The sequence below is a fragment of the Sceloporus undulatus genome, chromosome 3 (assembly GCF_019175285.1).
Source record: "Sceloporus undulatus isolate JIND9_A2432 ecotype Alabama chromosome 3, SceUnd_v1.1, whole genome shotgun sequence".
In the NCBI taxonomy this organism is placed as follows: Eukaryota; Metazoa; Chordata; class Lepidosauria; order Squamata; family Phrynosomatidae; genus Sceloporus; species Sceloporus undulatus.
Genome location: NC_056524.1, coordinates 13092316 through 13118920, shown reverse-complemented (window position 1 = coordinate 13118920; position 26605 = coordinate 13092316). Strand labels below are relative to the sequence as shown.

Below are 26605 nucleotides of genomic sequence, written 5' to 3'. Positions count from 1 at the left end.
TATCCACTCAAAGCTCCCCCAGCATGTTTTAAACTAGTTGATTCTTCTGTGAGATCAATTCACCATCCAACTTTCAAAAAGGGGAAATATTAATGACAAGAATGATTCTGACCTTCCTATTTAATGATATGATGATGAAGAAGAAATGATCTTACATTTATCTCTGTTGAAATTCATTTTTTAAACTTGGCCCAATTCTCCAGTCAGTTGAAGTCATCTTAAATCTTGTTTCTGTCTTCTGAAATAATGGTTAACTCTCCCACTTTGCGACATCTGCCAATTTGATGAACATGCTCTCTGTTTCTTCATCCAAGTTATTTATAAAGATATTGAATTATACCAGGCCAAGACAACCCTGTGGCAACCTAGTTATCACTCTTTTTCCGCATGACAAGAAACCATTAGTGATCGCTGTTTAGGTTTCGTTTCTCAACCAGTTGCTAATCTGCTTAACAATTGTGTCACTGAGCCCCCGTTGTACTAGTTTGTCCTGCAAAAATATCATATCATAAGGAAATCTGTTGAAAGCCTTACTGAAATAAAAAAGAATAAAGTTTATTTCAGTCATCATGGATTTCCTCTGATTACCAAGCTTGTAACACAACATACTGTATAAAGAGATAATTAATCTAAATCACTTCTTTTGAGATAGCTGTGCTGGCTCTTAGCAATCACAGCAGTCTTTTCTAAGTGTTCCCCCACCAAATTTTAATCACCTATTCTAGGACCTTCCCAGCTATCCATGTCAAGCTGACCTGTCAGTGACTGCTCTGGTCCTCTCCCCCCCCCCCACCCTGCATTTTTAAAGATGGGGACATTGTCCATCTCCAGTCTGTGAAGACCTTACCTGTTCGCCAAGAATGTGCCAAGATGGTAGACAGAATGGTCCAGCCAGAATGGTCCCAGGGGGATTCTAGAAGTTGATCGAGTGTGGTGTAGTGGTTTGAGTGTTGGACTAGGACTCGGGGAGACCTGTGTTCAAATCCCCTCTCAACCATGGAAACTCACTAGGTGACCTTAGGCAAGTCACACTCTCAGGCTCAGAGGAAAGATGTAGAGGAAGAAGTGGCACACCTCTTCTGAAGACATATTACCAGGAAAGCCCTACAATAGCATTGCCATAAGTCAGTTTACTTGAAGGCATACAACAACAAATATGTTCTAGGAAGATAGTATCCAAGTCTTTAGTCTGGCTTGGAGGGCTACAGCAGACTTGCACAGTGATATCACTACTGTTTTCTGTTCTTACATTTTTTACCCAGATACTCTAAGTCTTGAGCTTATGGTCCTTGGCAAGGTCTCTACAAAGCCAACCCCTAACATTAGACCCAATTCCCTTTTGCCTTGTGTTGGTTTATGCATGGGAGCAAGCAGCTGACATACATAATACGAATGTGCTATGCTAAGACTTCCATTGTTGTTTTCATTGGCTGGTAAGAGAAATGAAAGATTAGTTTGCATTTTACCATAGGGAGAAAAAAAACCAAGGGGCAAAAATAAAGGCTGAGTCCTTACCATGGAAAACCTCTAGAGACTGAATTGATGCCCAGTGCTTTTATCTTATCTGTTTTTATTAACGGTATTTTATCTTATGACAGTAATAAATTAGACCAGCAACTGAAATTGGGTGATTAGAACAGTAGCAGTTCTTTCAGCACCAAAATTGACCTAAAAGCCTTGGGAAACAGAAACATTTTAGTATAGCATTTAAAAGAGATCAGTATTGGCATCAGCTGAATTTATAAGGAATGGGAATTCCCAAGCTATTGCGCTAGCACTTAAAAAGTCTTTTTGATAGTCACCAATCTTGCCAATCTGATTATTTTCTTTGTAACTGGTACAGTTTGTATGAAAATTGCAAGTGCTACAATAGTATGAAAGCTCATCTGTATCTACAGAACTTGGAAAGTTATTTTTTAAGTGTTACACAAATTGCATCTCTGCAAAAAGAGGGCTTAATTATCATTAATGTTACCAAAACAGTTTTGGTTACATATTAATAGTTATCTAATTGTCTTAGGGAAAAAATAAGATTGATTGGAGAATGGCATAAAATGAAATTTTTGTTCACAGTGCCTCACTGAATACCTTAAATTTTCTCCAAAATTAATTTGAAAAGTAAGTAGATAACTTTAAAAATAATTTTTAAAATACTACGTAAAAAGAAGTCTTAAAGTAACTAGAAACTTCTTCTTTTTCTTCTTCTTGTTGCTATGTGCCTTTAAGTCATTTCTGTCTGACTACAACCCTAAAGCAAACCTATCATGAGGTTTTCTTGGCAAGATTTGTTCCAAGGGGATTTGCCTATGCCTTCTCATGAGGCTGAGAGAGTGTGACTTGCCCAAGGTCACCCAGTAGGCTTCTATGGCTTACTGGGGATGTGAACCCAGGTCTCTCAAAGTCCTAGCTCAACATTCAAACCACTACATGGTACTGGCTCAACTTCCAGGATCACCCAGTGACTATCATGGCAGGAGCAATCTAGGAATTGCAGTCCAAAAAGATAACTTTTCCAAGCTCTACATATTACTTATAATTCCTTCCTTTGAACCTCTGCTTTATATTGGTCATGGAAAAGAATTATAATGGAAACAAAACCAGAAAGCAGGCTCTGATGCTACTTTGAAAGTGTTACCCCATGGCGGCATTGCCGGTTTTACCAGCTCACTAAGAATAAATATTTTTGCAAGCTGAATAATGTGACTTGGAAGGGGTAGACTTTGGCAGGCATTTCTGTAATTTTTTTGAGAGAGAAATAATCATTTCAGTGGCTGGAAATATACAAAAAGCAGATGTATCTAAACAAGGGAAGCCATTTTATGAGGGGAAATGAAAGAAAAGGAGAAAGGAATTTTGGCTCTTTTCCCTCTAAACATAAAACCACAGTAAATATCTTTAAAAATGGCTCCTCATATCTCAACAGTCTTTTATTCCTTTTTTTAAAATTCAGGCCGCCAAGACATTTTTGCCAACAAAGAGTCTTGTTAGTTGAAGCATTCTGTTTTCCCTGTGTCTGTTCTTGAAAACTGATTAATCAGTGTACATGATAGCAAGTCGATCTCAGAACAAACTAAGCATTTCCAGAACAGAAACAGCTAACTGTGAATCTCCAGTATAGATACAGTTCTCCTGATTTCATTACCATGATTCAAAGATCGGCAAGGTAACATGGATTTATCTCCTTCCCTCTGAACCGCTACCACCCGGCCATACCTTACTTCAAGGTGTAGTAGTTACATCTGGACAAAAAAAATCGTATGGCATGGCAGCTGAAATGAGGACATTGCCTCTCCAAATGAGAATTGTTTTCCCCCAATCTCTAAAACTGCAGAGCATATGACACTGACCTTCATTCATACCTAGAACTAGTGGTGTCATTGAGGGGCTGTGGGGTGCGGACTGCACTGGGTGACACCCCAGAGGAAGAATGGTACCCAGTTGGGTATCAGGAGAACTGAATAGTCAACCTTCCTGGGTAAAACCCTCGACACCACATGACATCCTAGGTAGTCATGCCACTGCCTAGAACTCATATTTGTGTTACATTACTTTGGTAACTTTGGCACAGTACAGACTGCCCTTTTGCACTGTGCTGGCACCAATTTTAGGGTTAGGCACCGTGCGGCAATCGCAGAGTTCCTAACGCTAACATGGCACAGCAGTGCTATAATGGTGGCATCCTGTCCATTCAGGCACGGCCATTGTGATGTAAGCAACGCGTGGCATCCACACGTCATTGTGCGTCATTTATGTAATGAGTGTGGCATTGGCATACTCGTTATGTCCGCCCAGCAGCTCAAAAAGAACCCGTTTTTTCTGGGTTATTTTTCTTCCGGCTGGACCCTGCGTGGTCTGGCGGCTGCAGTGTCCCTCCGGAGGGAAAAAGGCCGTTGGCAGGCCGCCCTTTTCAGGCGGTCTGTCCCACACCTTTGTCTGCCCCTTTTCTATTGATGCCTAAACTGTATTTCTAAATGTTCAACAGAAGTTTGAAGCTGCTGCAGTGCTAGAAATTTGGTGGCATTATGCCCCTTTCCTGAGCATTTCTTGGCAATAGTTTTTTCTGAGATGGTGGGTTGACTTTGCCTTCCTCTGAGCCGAGAGAGTGTGACTTGCCTAAGGTCACCCAGTGGGTTTCCGAGCAGCGATTCAAACCGTGGTCTGCAGAATGGTAATCCAGCACTAAAGCCACTTGATCAAACTGGCTTCTTTTGAAAATGTTTATTTCTACTAGCCTGTATGAAGCTGGTGTTTGGAATTATCGACAAAAGACCACCTTCAAAAGTGAAATATACCGTATTTTCCGGCGTATAAGACGACCCTCAACTTTTCCAGTTAAAATAAAGAGTTTGGGATATACTCGCCGTATAAGACTATCCCTCTTCCAACGCACACCAAATAAAAATTTAAAAAACCATCAGATTTGATTTCAATATGGTAATTTTAATTCAGATGCTTATGACATGCAGGTACTTAGCAGGAAACCTGCTTGGATTGGTCAGCTCTCCCTGCCTGCCCAGTCCTCCCTGTCTCCAAGACTATCAGAGCGGCAGCTGCTTTCATACGATCGTCGCATATGGTGGGGATGCGGCCATTTTTGAGCTCCCCCCACCAAATGCTGTGACTGCAGATTCTCCAGTCTGGCTCGGAAGTTTCAGCACCTGCCCTATAAGACAACACCCGGCGTATAAGACAACCCCCGACTTGAGAAGATTTTCCTGGGTTAAAAAGTAGTCTTATACGCCAGAAAATACAGTATTTATTATAGAGTTAGATTCTAGTGAGGAAGAGAAAGATGGAGCCCTCTGAAAAGGGACAGACAAAGATTTGTTTATAGGAGGTTTACTTTTGACTTCCTTGAAGCTCAGAGACTATGACTTGACCAAGTGGGTTTCGGACCCTTGTCTCCAGAGTCATAGTCCAACATTCAAACCATTGCACCATGCTGATGTTACATGTGTGATGTTACAAGGGCACACCATTAAGCATGATACCTTAATCATCAACCACAGTTGCACCAGGTATGCCACTCAAATAAAAAAGAACCAAGTCTCACAAATGAGAATACAATCAGCACCCCACCCCACCCCCAATATCCATGGATACTTTATCCATGGATTCAAGCATCCATGGCTTGAAAATATTCAAAAAAATATATTAATCCCCAGAAACAAACTTTGATTTTGCCATTTTATACAAGGGATGTCATTTTACTATGCCATTGTATTTAATGGGACTTGAGCATCCATGGGTTTTGGTATTCATGAGGGGTTCTGGAACCAAACCCCAGCAGATGCCAAGGGTCCACTATATATAATACACACAAACACTTGCATATTTATCTAAGTAGTTCTCTCACCTGGAGATTGCTTCTCCACACCATGAGAACTAGAGAAGAAAGGTCAGGCCCTGAGATCTGCAAACTGAGTTTGAATGAGAGATCTTAGATGCTTACCCCCTTCCCTCCACCGCTGTGTTTCTGAGGTGGGCACACTACATGGCAGCACTGATCTTTTAACTTCCCCCGGTAGATTGTGTTGCAATAGCAAAGTTTCATATGGATGCCATTGAAACTGCATCTTCTGGCTTTCATTCTGAAGCTCGTTTCAAAATATGCATTGATAGCTCCAGAATGTTTCTTGGCAAAGGAAAGCAGTTTGTCCTCTTCTTCCTGCTTATGAACTATTTCAAGATAAATCTAACCCCTTAGCAAAATTGTTAGGATTTCATACTAACATACTTGTCTTTAATCCCCACCCTCCTCCTCCTCCTGATAAATAAGGCTTTCAGAAATGAGAAAGAAAAAGAAAACAACTCTTGGATATTTTGAGTTGGTTTTTCTAAACTCTAATAATTAGCTGAGTCTTTGCATATACATCCAATAAACAAATCTGTAAAGGCCTGTGATTTGTCACTGCCTTTATTTCGAGTCATTGGATGGTTAATTACACTTGGTTTGGGGAAATTAAGTGCAGGCTCAAACAAGGCTCAGCATTACTCCCTCTTTGTTGGGTGAGGTGCTTGTTAGCTTAGAAGCTTCCACAAAGAGCTAAATGTTTGGTTTGTAGATTTCAGGGCTTAATGCAGTTGCCACAGCAATTGCAAAAAGAGTATCTTCAGACATAATGAATGGTGGTCAGAGTAGCTGCTTGGAAAAGCCCCCCAGAGACCCCTGTCTCAGTGCACACGAAGTTTGGAGGGAGGTTCCTTTCTGGAAATGAAGCATGAAGACCTTCTCTGAGGTTATTTTTCATACATTGCTGAATGGAAGCGTCGTTAAATCATACATCATTTCAAATATGGGAGGCAAGGATCTGCAGAATTCATGAGAATAAGGAGGGCAGTGATGATGAATGAGGCTACAGATTTGTAAAAACAACAAAAACCCTCATATTTCTAACTCTGTGACTATAAACCTTAACCAATACTACCCCCAAACAGGTCCTGTTTATCTTTGTACTGTCTCTCAGAATGCTCACAGGAAGAGCGGTGAGGCCATTTTGAGACGGACTATAAATGAAAACAGAGGTATTTGGGCTTGCTGGGGGGGAGTGACCCATAGGGGCTTATAAAGTAAGGGTAGCAAACCCAAAGCTTATGAGGTCACCTCTTGTCCCAGAGAAAGGTGTACTGCACTATACTGTTATAGCATTATTATTCCACTTTTACTACTATGGCTGCCTCTTGAGAACTCCTAGGATTTGCAGTTTAGGGAGGAACATTGAGAATTCTTAGCCAGAGAGCTTTTATGCCTCACAAAACTACAAAGCCCAGAATGCCACAGGAGGCAGCCATAGGAGTAAGAGTGGAATAATGGAGCTATAACATTGTAGTGCAGAATTTAATGGGAAAGGGGATGACCTAATATGCTTGGCCAGCATGGTGTAGTGGTTTGCACATTGGGCTATGACTCTGAACACTAGGGTTTGATTTCCACCTCAGCCATGGAAACCCACTGGGTGACCTTGGGAGTCACACACTCTTATGCCCAGAAAAACCCACGATAGGTTCACCTTAGGGTAGATGTAAGTAGGAAATTACTTGAAGGCACACAACAATAACAACAAAACAGTGTAGTGTGCCTTTCTTTTTCATTCCCTCTTTTCCCCCTCCCATCCCAACTGGTGAGATGCTCTGTCAGAAGCCTGAACTGATTTCTTGCATAGGCCTCATCAAATCAGGCCAAAGGATGCATTAAATCAGATCATGGGACAAATGCGACCTTATGATTACAGGTTTCCTAGCCAGCTGTAGAGAACAGCTTATAAATGTGTGAACAATGCCTTGTAAGCTCATAGTAACAACCCTGTGGCCATTGGCCTGTGGTGTCCCTCATGGTTACCCCATGCTAATGAACATATACACAAAAACTCTGGTAGAGATTGTCTGGAGTTTAGCGGTTCAACGCCACCAGTATGCTGATGACACTCTACTGTATTTCCTTTTTTCCATCTAAATCTCATTCTAGTTGTAAAGCAGAATAATGGACTAGATGAGAACAAATGAATTAAAGCTTAATCCAGGCAAGATAAAGCTTCATAGGTTGGCTGTATTCAAGATGACCAGATGTCATAACCACAAAAGAGGGCAAGGCACCACAAAATGTAGACCATTCAAGAAAGATGTAGGACATTACAAAACAAAATTTAAAAATGCTAACATAAATATAAATTTGTGCATTTTAATCATGCTGGAAATGAGGGACATTTTGAAATTCTTCCTGGACACATGGTTGAAATGCATGATGTGTCCTGGAAAAAATCAAGCATTCAGTAGTGGCTAGGAGTTCATCTGCATAGTTAAAGCTATGGTGCCAGTTGCTTAATTCATCACACTCTATTCCTGGAGATGTCTGATTTAGCCATGGTGAAGCATGCCTTAGTTACAACTTCCTTAGATAAGGTTGCCAGATCTCAGGGCCTGGCCCTGAGTCACCAATTTTCATGGATCATCTCCAGGCAGGAGATAAGGATGCAAATTCTACAGTTTTGGTGAGCCCAGCTGCAGGCAAGAAGAAGGTCTGTGTGCAAATCTCCACCTCAACTAGGAGAGCAGTTGCTTGCTACAAGCTACAAGGCTTAATTCATGTTAATTCATAAATATTTGAAGGGATGTCATATTGAGGAGGGAGCAAGCTTGTTTTCTGCTGCTCCAGAGAACAGGACCCGGAACAATGGAGGCAAACTGCAGGAAAAGAGATTCCACCTCAACATTAGGAAGAACCTCCTGACAGTAAGGGCTGTTCAACAGTGGAACACACTCCCTCAGAGTGTAGTGGAGTCTCCCTCCTTAGAGGTCTTTAAACAGAGGCTTGATGACCATCTGTCAGAGATGCTTTGATTGTGAGTTCCTGCATGGCATGGGGGTTGGACAGGATGGCCCTTGTGGTCTCTTCCAACTCTATGATTCTATGATTCTAAGTGTTGCTGCAACTTTCAGTTGGCTTCTTGACTTGGGAAACAGCCCTTTAGGTAGGATTTCTGTCTTAACTTTCAAATAGGGAAATATGTTCATAGAATCATAGAGCTGAAAGAGACCTCAAGGGCCATCCAGTCCAACCCCCTGCCAGGCAGGAAAATTCAATCAAAGCACTCCTGGCAGATTACTATCCAGCCTCTGTTCAAAAACCTCCAAAGGAGGAGACTCCACCACCCTTCAAGGCAGCATACTCTACTTTTGAACAGCTGTTACTGTCAGGGGGTTCTTCCTAATGTTTTGGTGGAATCTCTTTTCCTGTGGTTTGAATCCATTGCTCCGTGTCCAGTCTCTGGAGCAGCAGAAAACAAGTTTGCTCCATCCTCAATATTACATCCCTTCAAATATTTAAACATTACTATAATGTCATCTCTTAACTTTCTCTTCCCCAGGCTAAACATACCCAGCTCCCTAAGTTGATCCCCATAAGACATGGTTCTCTCTCTAATCCCCTCTTCCCAATTTGAATAACAAGCTGTAAGCAACTGTAGTTGGTTCTTAATTCAGCATGCTTACTGCACAACATTTAATCACCAGGCATCCCCAGGTCTCAGGTTTTGGTCCGGAAATCTCAGGACCTGGGACAATTTGAACTGTCAGCTCTATCTTTAGATCATCCTAACACACTACATGATGCTGTCTTTTGAAACTGTCCAGAAACTTCAGTGGGTTCCAAATGCTGCTTCCAAATTGTTGGCTGTGGCTAGTTACAGGGAGCATCCAAATTCTTTGTTACAACCACTTCACTGCTCCTTGTCTAGGTACAATTGAAAACAGCGATTCTGATTTCTAAAGCCCTATACAACTTGTGTCCAGGCTGTCAGAATGCATCCTGTATCCTCTTCTATGTACAATATGTATCTATATAAATGATGTTATCTGGGTTTTAAGATCTTCAAAGGAGGCCTTCTCACTGACACAAGTGGTGAGAACGCATGAAAGGGCCTTCTTGGTGGCTGCTCCCACATTGTAGACCCTCCAAGGAAGAATAGACTGTTTACCTCCCTACAGGCAAGCAACAGACTTTTCAGTCATTTAAAACCTTTTAATCAGGTATGTTTGGGGGAATTCTAGCTACTCAGGAATGAGCGTTTAATTGGGTATATTTTATATTTGTGTGTGTGTGTGCATTCTTTTGCTACCAATGTACTTTAAAATAAGAGTGTGGTGTCATAGTTTGAGCATTGGACTATGACTCTGGAGATCAGGGTTCGATCCCTACTCAGTCGGGAACCTCCTGGGTGACATCAGATGAGTCACACACTCTCAGCCCCAGAAAACCCCATGATAGGGTCACCTTGGGTCACCAGAAATGACAACAACTTTTAAAGAAAATTAAATTATTTTAGGACAGTTTTTTAATGCAATGATTAGTTTAGTTGTGTTTAAATACAATATCCTTTAGCTGAGTCTATGTTTTAATCATGTTGCGTGCTGCCTTAGGCCCCAGAACTGATCAAAAGGCAAGAAAGAAAGAAATAACACAATACAACAGATAGATTTCAGTGAACCTCAAGAAGTTTTTGGTGGAAACCAGATCTGCACTGCAAGGTGGAGTGAGAACTTGATTTTTTAAACTGAGGTGACAGGCATGGCTCTATATTGCTCCTACTGCTATCATGTCTTTCAGTTCAGACACACCTAACCAGCAGACATCCTCCAAGAAACAATTACATTCATTCATTTAAAAAAAATCAGCAACACCCTAACCACTGATATTCTACAGATGCAGACCAGGCTTGGCCAGTACACTTGGGCCATAAGTACACACATATTTGTTTCTCCTGTGTAAAATAAAACATCTTTCCAACCCCACCCATGTGCCTGCTGTCTAGTAACCTCATCTTTTTAAGAAAATCAGATATGTTCAAACAGATCAGCCTATTGAAGGTATGAGCCATTGAGGCCCTCAGACATTCCTGTGTACCTACACTATGCTAACATTAAATTATTTATGTTTATTTGTGTAGGTTAATTCTTTATAATTGCTTGACTGGTGTTTTAATTTTATGCAGCTTTATTTTTTCTTCTGTACACCTGTTCCCTTTTGTTTTCTATCATCTCTGCCACCAACTGTTTTGCAACTTTTAATTGTCTTCTGTTCATGTTGTTATTGTTGTTGTGTGCCTTTGTCATTTCTGACTTATGGCAACCCTAAGGTGAATTTATCATGGGGTTCCTTGGCAATTCTTCAGAAGAGTATGCAAAGGGATCTTGTAGCACCTTTGATATTAACTGGGAGAAAGAAAGAAGTTGGTCACTTAAGCTTTTGTACCAGATGTCTACAAAAGCTTACAAAAGCAACTTCTTTCCTTCTTCCAATTAGTCTCAAAGGTGCTTGAAGATCCCTTTGCATACAGAGCCAGACTAACGTGGCTATATCTTTGAATTCCTGAGAGGAGGTTTGCCATTACCATTTTCTGAGTGTGTGAGTGTGACTTGCCTAAGGATACCCAGTTTCCATTCCCAAGCAAGAATTTAACCCTGATCCCCCAGAATCATAGTCCACCACTTAAACCATTACACCGCATTGGCTTCTTTCCTCTCTTTCAAACACAAACTGATTCCACCTCTTTAGACTGTTTACTGTCATTAACATATATATATATATATATATATATATTTCCCCTCCAGTGGGCTGTTCATTACCATTCATGACAAAGGACATATTGCAACGATGCTGAATTCATGGCCTGAAGAAAACATAAAGGTAATGGATAATTTCATTCAGTGATAATAGGGGATCACAAAGCCTCTTACGTTTAGAAGGGCTTTCATGTATGGAACATATCCCAGCTGTAAAAAACAAGACATTACTTGGACTTGAGCTTATTAAAGCTCTGCTTCAGAATGATGTTATATTGTCACAACCTAGTGCTGGAATAACTATATCATGTACTGGCTGAAATTCTTCATCAATTATAGAATTTTATTTTATCCTCAAAGGCTAGAATTCTATTGATAAGTTTCATAGAACAGACTATTTGAATCCATTGTTGAATGGTGAGTCAACATATAGGTAAGTCTAAGAGACGCAGTGAGTTTACTCTGGTTAACTTTGTAGAATACAATGCACATGTGGGGCTGCATGCTCAATGCACAAAGCACTTTTAGTGTGCATGTACAGTGTGAGTACGTAATTGCACCTCATGGGCAATTAATAGAAATCAAAGAATCATAGAGCTGAAAGGGGCCCTGTGGATCTTGAGGTCCAACGCCTTGGTCAGTGCATGATCTCCAGCTATAGCAACCCCAGCAGATAACTGTGCAGCCTCTTTTTGAAGAGATGCAGAGAAGGAGAACCCACCACCACTCTAGGCATTTGGCTCCATTGCCAAACTGTTCTCACTATCAAGAAATTCCTTCTAACATTCAATTGAAATCTACCCTCCTGTAACTTAAAACCATTTGACCTGGTTCTGCCCTCTGAGGCAACAGAGAACAAGCCTCTTTGTGGCAGCCCTTGAGGTATTTATAGTGTGCGATCATGTCACCCTTTAGTCTTCTCTTCAGTTCTGTTTCTGCAACCTTGAAATAAATGCACATGTTCTGTATTGGGCAAAAATGTGCAACCACTTCTGTAGGGAAAGTTAGTCATGCTCAATACACCAATGAGATTCTAGCCTATAAATTTCAAAAGCCTGTTCCTGCATTCTGTCTCTTTGTAACACACACATCAGTGTGACTGGTTATATAGAGTGTACAACTCCCTTGCTGCAAGAAGTTTCACTGGTTACCAATCCATTTCCATGCACAGTTCAAAGTGCTGGTTATGACCTTTAAAGCCCTATACAGCATTGGTTCAGACATTCTGAAGCCCCTTATCTCCCTCTATGAGCTGACCTGCATCTCACAATCTGAGAGAAAGGCTTCTCTCCATCCTACCACCCTCACAATCTTATCTTGTGAGGACACAGAAGAGAGGTTTCTCGGTGGTTGTTCCTAGGCTATTGAACTCCCTCCCAAAATAGGCTTGTTTTACCCCCTTCCTGTTCTCTTTATGGACACATAAAGATCTCTGAATACTTTCTTTAAAAAGCCTTTAACTGGTTGAGGTGGAAGGATGTGCAATGGGTGTGCTGATTTTTTTGTATGCAATATGTACTTCATGTGTGTTTTTGATTGTTTAAAAATTAATCTTTTAATTGGATTTATCAATACCTTTCAGACTTCTGTAGCACATGTTGTTTTAGTTATTTTATGTTAACTTATACTGTAAGCTGCTTTAGGTCCTGAAATTGCTCTCTCTATTTTTGTATTAGCCATTAAGCACGTCTGCAGTGCTGCCGGTCCATGGTGCTCTGTAGAAACCAGCAATCTGGCATGGTTACCAACCCTCATCCCATTGAATTTTTTTGCAAGAAAAGTTTCCTTTCAATATTTAAACATTACAAGTTTGAATGGAAACATTTAGAAGTCTTAAGTAAACCAAGCTAAAAGCAATCATGTAGTTAATTTGGGGTCTGGTATTCCTAAAACAACAGATTCAGTGGGAAGAGTTGTGTGTATCCAATTGAATTAACTCTGGTTTTGTCAAAATTTAACATCAAAGTCTGAGGACCATTGTTTTCTGCAGTCCCAGGCTTGCTAAATTCCTGACTCATTAACTGTTACCAGCAGGCCCTGGACTGCCATCAGAAGCCAAAGTCTAGTTCAAAAGTGCATTGAGACAAACCAAGAAAGAAATCAGGAGACCAGAGCCACACTGAAAGATGAAGGGGTACATCCAGGATTCAGAAAATGATTGAAGGAAACTGCTTTATACTATGCCAGACCATTGGTCCTGCTAACTATTACACAAGGTAGCTGTAGGCCAGACATAGGTCTTTCCAAGCCTTGCTTGGAGATGCCGGAGATTGAAATTGGGACCTTTTGTCAGTGAGGCATGTGCCTTCTTAGAGGTGATTTAAAAGTAGTCATGGAGATTGTAAATCTTAAACAACTCAATAATTACAGAGCAGACTTAGCAGTTACTTAATTAACCTAATCTGTTGAATGTTATATGAAGGTGCCATTTCACATGCTGTTTCACTGAAACCCAATTAACTGTTTGCATATACTTTTAAACTGTACTTTAGCATTATGTAGACAAGTCTTGGACTTATGCACTTCTGCTTTCCTATTATCTAGAACAGAAGCCACAAAGAGGAAAATTGGAAGCTTTTACTTCCATTTTTAACTGATCATAGTTCCCTCTCATGTCAAACTGTGTATGACATATTTAGACAAGTAGTTAATGTTAACTATGGTTTATTAATGCAAGATAGTGCCCAACCACAATTAATTTTCCTAGCTTGTTTCCCAAAAATGTAGTTAACACTAACCATGCTAGCTGATTGGCTGTAACAAGAAATTGTGATTAGTTATAAAAATGAAAGCCAAAGCTTATAATCTTTTTCTTACAGTTGATGCTTATCAGAATTGGGAAAAGAGGAGCAAATATAAGCCCAGGGCTCTTGCCCATAGTCTTAAATGATGACTTAGGCTTTTGTCAGACCCAGGCCAGTGAATCAGTTTACATTCAGTGGCAAATCATAGTGTGGTATTATATGACCCCTATCCTCCAGCTGTCTCTATTTTTCAGGCACAATTCTATTTAATCCTCGGTCATCACACTTTTCTGCTGCTTTTAAAATATCCACCCACTTTCACCTATTTCCCTGGCTGGCTTCTTCCCATTGATGAAAAGTCAGTTCAGAGTGCAAAAATAGTTTGTATTCAGTCAGCTCAGAAGGGAGGAAAAGAGGTGGCAATATCTTGTTCTTCCCAGTAGGCCCAGACAAAAGCAAACAGCTACAGCTTGTCCCAACCTATGTGTTCTTCGTCATCAATACTTTGTGCCATTTTGACTACACTCTGATGTTGCTTGGCCACATGTGTCCCAGTTTTCATCTTTAAAATGTTAAGGGGATGGAACGCTGCAGATACGTGTCTGCTTTTGAAAACTGGCTCATGGATCTCTGGTACTGCCAACTATAAACAGTTTCATGTGGGTCGTGTCTGAAAAAATAAAGAGCTTTTAGTAGGCTTTAAAATGATAATTTCTAGACCCTCTACGTACAAGCTACAAAGCACGCTATTACGTTCCGCTTCCTGGCAGTTGGTAAAAGTTAAATGCAGGGTGAGTAAGACAGAAAACAGAAATGCCATAAATTAGGAGTGCAAGCTTTAATTAGTAGATTAATCAGTTAAAGTTGTAATTTATTAATTTCTAGGGACCAATTTTAATCAGTGGTGGTGCCAGATGAGTTATTTTTGGAGTCTGTTCTTTCCTGATTCTAGTGTGTTATTGTAATAGTGTAATGGAAGAGATTAGAGACGGCCTTCTCATTATGAGTGGTGATTTTTGCTGATGTAATTGTTAACCAGCTGACATTTTCTTCAAAATGTCCAAAAAGCCTCTAGACTGAGGGTAATAAGCATTTTTATTTAAATCCACTTATGCCTCTAAAAGCTGGTAGCTAGTCAGCTTTAAAGTCTTGAATCAAAAGTATTTAAAGCAGGCGTTGTGTAGTACAGTAGTTACAGTGTTCTTTGGAATTTGGGATATTCATGAAAAACCAATAAAATCACTGGATGTACTTAAGGAAGTCGTTGTATTTCTCAGTTCAACCTGTCCCTTTGTGGGAATAAACTGGGAAATACAGAAGAAGAGCCAAGCCAGTGTCATACAGCATTTATTACAAAGGAATATCATAGAGGTAGCGGATTCTAGGAGCTGGAATCCAAAAAAAGACATTTCCAAACTCTGTTGACTGCCTACCTTTCTTCTGTACTCCAGGCCAGGGCTTTAAAAAATTTTGTCCATTTGCAACCCCTTTTGTCCAAATAAATGTTTACGTGACCCTGGGTATATAGGTATATAAAATAGGAATACATATCAAACATTTATTAATAATAAATCATAAAGAAGTTTATTTTAAAACCAAACATTCCAACACAATGCAATCCAAAGATATACTAATTTGATACTTACATGCTGAGGAGTAATGGTAGGAAAATATTAAAAGTCTTTATTTTCCATAATTACACTATTATGTTTCTGTAAGAGCAGAAAATGTTATCTGTACTGTAAAAACACTGTAGTTCATAACATACAGTAGACTTGAATCTGAGGGGAGGTGTTTCTGACAACTTTCGTTGGCATTGCATGGCATGACAGAATGCGCAGTGCAAAGTGCGCAAGCTATGTGTTCAGAACCAAGGCTGTAGTGAAGTTGTGCAATGCAACATGGGCAAGTGTTGCCAGAAGACCTTGGTTTGATTTTTGAATTAATTTTTGGTCATTACACACTCAGAAACCTTTTACTGTTGCCATTTTTTTTGCAATGCTCACATTCAGTTATGCAACCCCTTGGCCTATAGTTTAAGAAGCTTTGCTCTAGGCCAGTGTCACTCAAAGTGGCGGTCCTCAGACCGTTGGAGATTCCTAAGCCATTGGCTGCTGTTCTTTGGCAGGTTTCCAGGAAAGAAAGAAACAAATGTACCCAGATGGGCACAAATTTGTGGCCAGTTCTTGGTATATTGGGGAGGGGGGGGGGGGATAAGTGCCAATCTGCCACTTCTAGGCTGACCATATTTCCTTGAGAAAAAAATGGGATGTTGAGATGGCAAAAATGGGACAGTATTATGTAATATTCTGTACCCATGAAGAAGTAAGACTTTAACAAAAGTTTTATTACATTAACATATTGAGCTAACAACTATTCTTTAGCAGCAGAACTCATACAAAAATTTAGGTAGATGTAGTTGACAACCATAATTTCAAACATGGATCTTGAAACCGTTTTTGCAACATAACAGGACATTTGTCTTGAAAATGGGACAAAATTGACATTTATGGTAAAATAATGGGATGATCTGGAAATATGGGGGGGAGGTACTGTCCCATTAAAAGCGATACTTATGGTCAGCCTACTTCCTTCAGATAGTCTGAAAAACACTGCTCTAGGCATCACTACTACAAATGGCTATGAGAATCTAATGATGTCTGTTTAAGCTCATTCAGAATCTCACTTTTGCACTGTGAATGTCCTTTGACCCAACTCCTGATTAGGTGCAACCAGGAGATTTCCAAAGAGAAAGTATTGCATGGGATTGGCAGTGTGTTTAATAAGACCAATGGGGCACAGATGCACATCAGAGTTGGCCAGAAAATCCAAACCCTCCAAACCAAAAATATACATTAAAAATGCACATGCCGTCTCTCTCCATTTCTCTTCCCTGCCTTTTTATTTTTGCATGGAGACAGCAGTTGTCTCCCACTTTATTCCTCAAATGATTATCCATATATAAGATTTTTGCATAATTTATCACCACAATTAAAAAGTTCAACAGACATTGGGGGGGGGGGAGGAAATGGTCAAATCATTTGGCAATGGGCTCATTGCTTTGTGCTGAAATAGCAACGCCTATTTGTCTTTAACCAAAAAGCAATGCAAGCCATGTGGCACAAATTTAAATCCCTCTATGATTTCTCCCTTTAATCATCTGAAATATGTTGAGGATACATTAAAACAAATGCCTTTTCTACTGGCGGGGTGGGGGGGGATAGCTCATGAGCTCTGTTATTCTGTTCCTAAGTAAACACTGCTTATTTTTCCTCTCCCTTCCACCCACTCCCTAAATCAGGTAAACCGCCCATAATATTCTGTGATCTCCTGTTCTTGTGGGCTTTCTTCTGATATGTAGACCGTTTAGGAAAAGACCATGTGAGTTTCTGGGTGTGGATGCATTCCTTGTATGTTTCTTAGGGAGGAAGAAAAACTATACATTACTAAGGTAGCTGACAAAAACAACAGCCTTGTGTCACAACCCTCTAGAAAAGTTGGGCCAATTATGATCCCTAAATCTTGTATTTCTTCAAAAATTCTCTAAGGTTTTGTACATTAAACCCTGATTTTTGTAGCACCCCCACACACACACAACTGTGTAACAGGCACCTCAGACTGGGGTTTCTAACTTATGGCAACCCTATGAATGAGAGACCTCCAAGAATTCCATACCTTCCATACCTAAAGACCTTATAAAACCACAAATCCCAAGATTCCATAGCATGGATCTGCAGCTCTTAAAGTGGTGTCAAACTGCATTATTTCTACAGCGTATGTGCACCATTAGAAAGAAAGAAAAAAGGATCTGGAAGTATGGAAAGTTTCCTGTTCTTTTTAAAATTTATCTGCATATCCACAGGTTTGAATATTTGTGAAATATCCTGGGGTTACACACACACACACATACACACACACACAAATATCCTTTGTATTCTTCCTCTTCCCACTGATCATGTGTCACATCTACAGCGCTGCAACAATTCAGAAATCCATTTTCACCAATTTCCCCTGACCCTTCTTTATTATTATTAGCCGGGAGTCATAGTCGGAAGGGCCCAAGTGCTTTAGCAATATTACATTTGTCAAACATTAGGATCATTTTGTTTTGGTGCAAACATTCGTCTTTCCCTCGCTTGAGCTTGGTTGAATTTGTGCACTGGAAACAACAGCTGTGTTTAATGGCTGAAGACGTATTAGCTAGTTCTGGGATAATACAAACAGACAGCTAAGTAGCCATACACACCATTTCAGAAAATACTGGGTTCATTTAAACTGAACTAGGAAGTAGGAATGAAAATTCCTTGGTAATGCAGGGTAGAACCATTGTAATGTACTGGTTTGACTGTGGGACTGTGGAAATTAGGGTTTGAATCCCCACTTAGGCATGGAAACCCACTGGGTTACCTTGGGTGAGTCACATACTCTCAGCCTCAGAAAACCCTGTGATAGGTTCACCTTAGAGATGCCATAAGTTAGAAACAACTTGAAGGCATAGTACAATGCCAAGAGTTCCCAGGAAATGCCTGGGGATGAAGAAAACATCATGTGGATGGATCTTGAAAATAAAATCAGTGTGTTCAGGAACAAAACCTGGGACTTTCAGAGACTTTTAGTATTAGCATGATGGGAACTAAAGGCCAAAAATATTTGGAAGGCCATAATTCCGTGGTATACAACCACTATACTCTTTGGCTGATTTGATTAATAGTGGGACTTAAACAGCAGCCTGTCTCTGAACTAGCATTAGCTCCTGTTGCCATAAATTTATATTGGGAAAAGACTGTTGGTTAATTGTAGCAAGATCTATAAGATGAACACTCCCATAGCAAGGAAAGAAGACTTCAAAAAGTAGCAAAAAAAAAAAATTCTTAGCCAGGCCTTGATCTTTTAATTTCTCCATGAATTGTACCAAATACTGAATTAAAGCTGGAGTTTGTCCCACTGGCTAAAGGAGTAGAAGAGGTAAATTATGCCACTTAAAAGAGGGAGCGGAGAGAATTAAAGCTCCTTTAGATTATATTTTGACCTTACTGCAGATGATAAAGTCTGTAGTAACTCATTCCTAAAGTTGCCAACCAGATGTATGAATGTAAACAAATAAAATTGCTTTCCTGGGGTCACAATTACTTCATGTTCCTGTTATTCCTTAAAGGGCATCCAGCACAGTTGTCTTGGATTTCAGAGTTCATCTCCACAATGACCTTTCTCTGCCTTGCTGATATCCTAACCACCTATTTCCTTCTTTAGTAGTGGAGTTTTGTTTCTAAATCCGGTTTCTGGTTGGCCAGACAATAGCTTTAAATTGAGTTCAAAGTGATCTGAGAAAAGCGTCACTTCCAACAATATACACGAGTCATTTATTGAAAGAGTACCAAAAACGATTTAAATCTATTTATCACAGAGAAAAGTGACGTAAATGGATAGTCCATGAGAAATAATTCCCACTTCTGAATTCTGCATCCTGAAGCTCTCAAAGTATCATCCTTCCATCTTCAGATCCTTCATTATCTGGTCCACTTTCTTATCTTAAGTTCAAACTGCTTTTTCTACCTTATCCCAGCCAACTTTGATCTTCCTGGAAGAAAGGCAATATGTTTTAGATATATTATTAAAAGTGCCTCTTAAGAGGAAAATTGTTATTACTTGACTTTTTATTAAAGCTTTCAGTCCTAATTGATTTTTACCCAGCCTATGCCAGTGCTATTTTAAAATGTCTCATCCAATTTTATATTGTTTGGTTTTAATTGATAAACTATATTTTTAAGCTTTTCAGATTATTGTTATTCGTTTTTGTTTTAAATTGATTTTCTTGTAAGCCACCCTGAGATCTTCAGAAATAGGGCAGGATATACATATTTAATTAATTAATTAGTTAGTTAGTTTATTAATTTTGTGGGTTTTTCGGGCTATGTGGCCATGTTCTGGAAGAGTATATACCCCACTCACTCCCACGCCAGCATTCTCTGAATACATGTGTATTCTGTCAAGCTGAGCACTTGGTCAGACATTAGTTTTGTTACTTTGTAAATGAAATAGATCTTATTATTTTTTTTCCTAAGGGCCGCAGCTACATTTATTCATTGATGTCTTTGTTATTTGCCTTATTTTTTAAAAAGACACACAGAGAGAGAGAGAGAGAGAGAGAAAAGAAACAGTTGCAAAAACCAGCCACTGCAAAACTCAAGGGAAATTGTTTTTGTCACATCTTTAGTTTGTTTGTTTTTACAAAGGAAAGGAGAAGGTATGTTTGTTGTTGAAAGTACTGAAGGTGCTTCCAAAAATGCCCCAGTGCCATAAAAATTGTGTCTTCATCAGTTTTTTAAAAGTTCCATGCAAAACCATATTAAATGCTTCTTCCTAAAACAGATTTTTGTCTTCATTTGTAGGCTATTGTGGTGACAGATGGAGAGCGCATTCTTGGTCTGGGGGATCTAGGAAGCTATGGCATGGGAATACCAGTAGGAAAACTTGCTCTCTATACGGCTTGTGGTGGAGTTCACCCCCAGCAGTGCCTGCCTGTCCTTCTGGATGTCGGCACAGACAATGAGGTGAGATTATGTGCTTATTTTCTTTCAATAAAAATACTGGGGTTTGACTGGGCATTGTTCTTTCATTCCAAGTTTTTAACAGCTATTGTAGTCTGCTGCATAAAGAAATAATATCTTGAAATAAAGGCAGATTTATTGTAGGTTTAGATAGAGTTCATTTCTTGAGATGCATGAAGTGTTGTGTATATGTCAGTACATGCACCTGGTGAAGAGGACTGTAGCCCTTAAAAACTGATGCTACATAGGTTGAGTCACCTTTATCCAGAATTCTGAAATCAGAAATACTCCAAAAACCCAAACTTTTTATGGATGGCTGAGATAGTGGAGTTTATCACATGACCTGTAATTGCATTAATGAAGGGAAGTTCATACATATCGACTTGGGAGCACTCCTTACCATATGTCCTTTCATTACTGCAACCAGGTTGTTGCTAGACCCTTGCGTTTTCTTCTGCCCTTGTCCTTAATCCTATGCTTTACCCAACATGACTTTTGCTTGTGCGTGAGTGTGTTTTTGTTTTTCTACACTCAATTCTGGAGTGACACTAACGTAGTTTAACAAAAAAACAGGAAAAAATAAGAAATAAGACTGTTCTGGAATGGTAAGGGAGAAAGGAGAGGGGAAAAGAAGAAGACACTAACTTCATGTGACTGCACAATCTTGGAACTGCCATAGGATAATTTAGCACACCTGAGGACTAGAACTATACCAGTGCTATTGGGAACTTATTGATGGGTTTTCCACCAGTGGTAAGGTGCATGCTAACCACACTTCTAGGACAAGGCATCAGTCAGAGGGAAATGGCATCTGCAATTGCCAAATTGATGGTGCTTTAAAAGCTTATGTGATAAAATCCAGTAACACCTTTGTGTTCTGATGGTTCAGTATACACAAACCATTTCATGCACAAAGTTATTTAAAATGTTATGTATAAAATTACCTTCAGGCTATGTGCATAAGGTGTATATGAAACAAATGAATTTTGTGTTTAGACTTGGATCCCATCTCCAAGATATCTCAGTGTGTGTATGTGTGTGTGTGCCGTGAGCCTTTAAGTCAGCCCTAAGGCAAACCACCTATCATGGGGTTTTCTAGGCAAGATTTGTTCAAAGGAGGTTTTCCATTGCCTTCTCCTGAGGTTGAGTGCATGTGACTTACCCAGGGTCTCCCAGTGGGTTTTATTGTAACCCAATGAGTTTCCTTGCTAACACATTATAAACCGCTTAGTACTTAGTTCACTATGAATCGGCATAGAAATGTAAAGTGCTATTGCTATTCATGGCCAAGCAAGTCTCCAGACCCATTGTCCAGTACTCAAACTACTATGCTCATTTTATGCAAATACAGGTATTCCAAAGATAGGTTAAAAATCCAAAATTTAAAACACCTCTGGTCCCAAACATTTTGATGTTTGTGAAGATAAGATGGCATAATATGTCGTCCTGTGCCCTTTGGAAACACTCTGCAACTATGCTCTCCATTTGAGCATTTGAGTTGTAACATTTGCTTACTTACTGGCTTGGTTCCCTAGTGAATGTCCATCACCAGCTTTCACCCAAAGACTTACACAGAAGAAAAAAATGCAATTAAAACATAAAGCACATTAAAAATACTACCAAAAATACATCAATAAGAGAAAGAACATCATCTATTTGATTAAAAATCTCTTTCACAACAACCTAGATTAATTGCTGAAGTCTGCCTAAATAAAATTTTAAAAAACTAAAACCTTTGCCTAGGACAAGAAGGAGTGTACCATCTTAGCCTCCCCTAATACAAAGTTCCATAGCCTGGGAATAGCTGCCAAGAAAGCCTGGTGTCCTCCAGATGTGTACAGTTCCCATAATCATTAGGGTGATCTATGAAGAAAAAAATTAGTGGGGTCAGTGGTTGATGACTGGCATGGAGTCATCATGCTGACTGGTTAGTTTAGTGCAAGTGTCACATAGAAATCCAAGTTTATCTTGTCCTCACATGCAAGGATGGAAAATTCTCAAAATATTTCTCATTACCAAATGAGACCGTGAAAATTCCTTCTTCTTCTCAGCCATTTCAACTCTTGAAATGGCTGAGAATTTGTTTCACCATTCAAGGGTTGGTATTTCTTCTTCTTCTTCTTCTTCTACTACTACTACTACAATTTTTGGTGCCTTCTCCAAGAGATTATTAGTGTTTGTGAGACTTTTTTGTACCAATTGCACAAAACAAGTTTAAGCAAACTGCAGTTGCTGCTGGTTTGTTCCATGGAGACACCAAGGATAGCTTGTCTATGTATTTTTGATCAATAATCATATCCTTCTGTGCTGGCTGTGTACGGGCTTAATCCTATTGTTACTCTCAAACAGAGTAGGCCCATTGATTCAGTTGAATTTGTTTCACCGTTCAAGAGTTGAAATGGCTGAGTTGGACAAACTTGCAACACTGATTAAAGAGAAGTCTTTGGATAACTTCTTAAAAGATTGGAAACTATTTTATCTTGAAGCTGATAAGATTATTTTTGTGGGATTTGATGTTTAATGCTATGCTTTTATGTATTATGGTCAGAAGTAGTAAAGAGTAGTGTTAGGAATATAGTGAAGTTCACTATAACTATGGTTTGTTCTTATATTCTTGGATTTGGAGGGTGGGAGGTCAATTCTGTGTCTTTTTTCCTCTTTTTTATTATGTGTGTTTTGTGGCTAGATTGAGTTGGGAGGGTGTGGGGTTGAGTATTTGTGTGTATTAGTATTAGTATTTTAGTGTAATACATTGTTTATATGTTTAATGTGTTCCATGTATGTTATAAATCAATAAAATATTATTTAAAAGAGTTGATTTAATGGCTCTATCCCAGTTGAGACTAACCAACAGGATTCTGGCCAACATTGCACTTTACTTAACAAAAGGTAAGAAGTGAGAGCCACTGTGTTGTAGTGGTTTGAGTCCAGACTAGAACTGTGATAGACTAAGATACGAATCTCCGCTTGGCCATGGAAATGTTCTGGGTGACCTTGGGCAAGTCATTTCCTCTCAGCCTCAGAGGAAGGCAGTGGAAAAACCCCATCTGCACAAATCTTGCCAAGAAAACTCCATGATAGAGTCACCATAAGTCAAAAACAACTCAGTGGCACATAAAAAGAACAAAGGACAAAGAAACAAATGCACGAATGCAGTGACCTTGGACAGGAGCAGAGGAGTGTTTATCAGTTCACTCACTCATACAGGAGGTGAAAAACATAGCAACAGTTGTTCATTTCCTGAACTGGTGTCCCACTGTGCAGACACACCTGGTCTTATTGAAAAAGGGAAATTTGTGTAATGTTCTTTCCATCTCCCCTCGTTCTTGTCCAAAAACTGTAATCTTGTTCTGTTCCGAAGTAAATCCCACTGTGCTCAATGAGACTATCTCCAAGGTAATTGTGCCTAAAACTGCAGCCTGGATCAATAACTTGAGGATGATGATAATAATAGTCTTTCAGATGATCTGAATGACTGTATCTCCCTATATGACTCTGCCAGAGTCTTAAGATCCAGAGGGAAAGGCTTTTCCTCGGTCTCACCACCATCACAGACTTATTTGGTAAGGACATGGGTGAGATCCTTCACAATGATTGCTCCCAACTGCCTTCCATGGGAGGCTACTGTGCCGCCTCACTGCTTTCATTAAATGAGCAGGCAAATACTATTTTGTTTAAGCAGGCTTTTAATGTGTAATCGCTTGCAAGGGGGCTTCTTATGAGAAGGGGTTTTATCTTTAGCTTTTTAATGATTTTATACTATTTATCATCTGTTCTTTTAATGTGATGATTTTTAATTATGTTTAACATTTTATAATTAGGATTTAATTGGTGCTTTTTTGTGAGCCACCTGGGATCTTGCTCTTTGAGAAAGCAGCATATCAATGAAATAAATAAAATAGCCACAAGAAAAAAGAAGTAGGTGGAATTTCTGAGAGCTTTGGTGTGGCAGTTGCTTGCTCAGAAAACACGCTGCTAAAATATGTACAGATTTCTCCACAATAACAGTAAGTGTCCTCTTTGCAAGAATGTCCTCTTCATGGAAAGGGCTGAGATCATAGCACTGCAGAAATTGGCAGGACTTGCTAGCAGGCATAACTGCATACATCACAAGCAATGCTCTTTATCAGATGAACAGTATGATGCTAAGCATGTGTGTGTGTGTGTGTGTGTGCCTTCAAGTCGCCTATTGACCTGTGCTGACCCTATAAATTTGATAGGGTTTTCTTAGGCAAGAAATACTCAGAGATGGTTTGCTATTGGTTTCCTATGAAATGTATTTTACAGCTATCCACTATGGTGATCCTAAGGCAAACCTATCATTGGGTTTTCTTGGAAAGATGTGTTCAGAGGAGGTTTGCCATTGCCTTCCCCTGAAGCTAAGACTATGTGGCTTGCTCAAATGTTCCCAGTGAGTTTCATGGCTGAGCTGGGAACTGAACCCTGGTCTCCAGAGTTGTAATCCAACACTCGAACCAAATCAAATTCAATTGGACTTTTTCACAAGTAAGAGACTGAAGCCCAAAGGTCTTCACTGAAAAAACAAAAACAATAAGTGAAATTCCAGAATCTGCTTTAACAAACTGAAATTTACAACTTTGTAGATGGAAATTTACAATGATTTTTGAAATGCTTAAATTTTATGGTGGTCTGAATACCACCCACAAACACAAAACAGAATGAAATTCAAAACACACACCACAGTTATACTTTTATTGGGCTAAGCAAAAGGCGCAAAAGACATTACGCTTTCCCACTTCTTCATCAAGAAAGTTGTAGAAAATCATACAAGAGAGGACAGAAATATTATTTTCTGCAGAGAAAATGCTGTTTCCCAGGCAGATTTTTTTGTAGGATAAATTCTAAACTTCAAAGATACTAATCTGTCCAAGATTCTTTTTATGATATGGGCCAAATACATGGGCCTCCCCCTGTTCCCTTGGCAGAGAGACCAAACAACGCACAGCCCAGAGCCCAATTCTGCTGCGAGCAGACAATGGCCAACCCATTCAGCACCAGAACTGGGTTTTACCCCATTTACACTAAATTTTAAAAACACAGCTATTGCTCTGGATCTTCCAGAAAGATCTAGAGCCCTCTGTTCTGATGCTGTGAAGCTGTTGGAAATGCATCATGTTGAGCTGACCTGTGCATCCCCCATCACCATCAGTCACTTTGGTCTGAGGTCAGAACAAGGTACAAAGTGATGGTCATATGGCTGGCCTCATTCTGACCTCAGAGCAATGTGACCCATGGTGGCAGAGGATGCATCAGGTAGTTCAGTGGGACATGTGTACAATCAGCTGCCCAGCATCAACATGGAGGTCTTTGCAACCAGGGAGGGTTGGGGCAGCTCTGAAGGTAGGATACTCCAGGCTGGTCCAGACAGGGTCAAGGTTTCTCAACATGCAAGAAATGTGTTTTTCAATCATTTTTAAATTGGTTTCTAATATTCTTCCCATCTCAAAGGAAGTAAAAGCCAGATGATAATATTTCCATCTCCATTGATAGCACCAGAGCAACTCTTTACAATCTCGGCCTTCTTTGTCCTGTGCTAGGCTGCTATCAGTCCTGCTTTTGTAGGCACAGTACAGTGTGTCTCTCAAGAAGCAGACACAAATGACTGTTGTAACTCAGCTGGGAACTTTTCTCAGGTTGCACAAGTCTTTGGTGTCTAAAATGTTTCAGCAAATTCTGTGAAAGAGATATATGCTGGATGCCCTCCCTTCCCACTGGCCAAAAACTGAAACAGCTTTCCTGCCAGCAGGAATTGAAGGAATCAGCCACATCTTTCAGCAGGATAAGGCGAACTTAGAGGAACTGGGCCAGGCAGATACAGATTTTTTCGTTTTCCTGTGATAATCACGAGGAAGCCAACACATCCTCATGCCTGTTTGGAAGAGATTGCATTTCAGCAAATGGAGAATCCCCCTGTGGGTGGTTCAAGCCTAATTAATTTCAGTGTTTTGTCAGATCGCACACTCCTAATGCTTGTGATCATAATACAAGGGGATTGCATCTGTTTGCAGTTTTCTGCCTTATGATTCCAAAGGGATAGAGTCCAGCCATCCTAGCTCATGCCAAATGAGACATCTGTAAAGATTTTTGCTTTGTTTTGCTTTTGGCCAGTAAATATCTCATGGCTATCTGATGTGGTCAAGATGTTCTTTTCAAGCAAAATAAGACAAAAACGCTCCAAACTGCCTTATTATTATTATTATTATTATTATTATTATTATTATTATTATTATTATT

General features: G+C 39.7%; 1 protein-coding gene across 2 annotated transcripts in view; it reads left to right on the top strand.

Annotated features, from left to right (window-relative positions):
• ME3 (malic enzyme 3) overlaps positions 1-26605 on the top strand; it is a 133292-nt gene that overhangs the window by 71507 nt on the left and 35180 nt on the right. For both annotated transcript variants that reach the window (XM_042459094.1, XM_042459095.1), the window contains 2 exons: positions 11107-11182; positions 20192-20353. In XM_042459094.1, coding sequence (XP_042315028.1) covers positions 11107-11182; positions 20192-20353 — 238 coding nt within the window. The remainder of the gene's footprint in view (positions 1-11106; positions 11183-20191; positions 20354-26605) is intronic.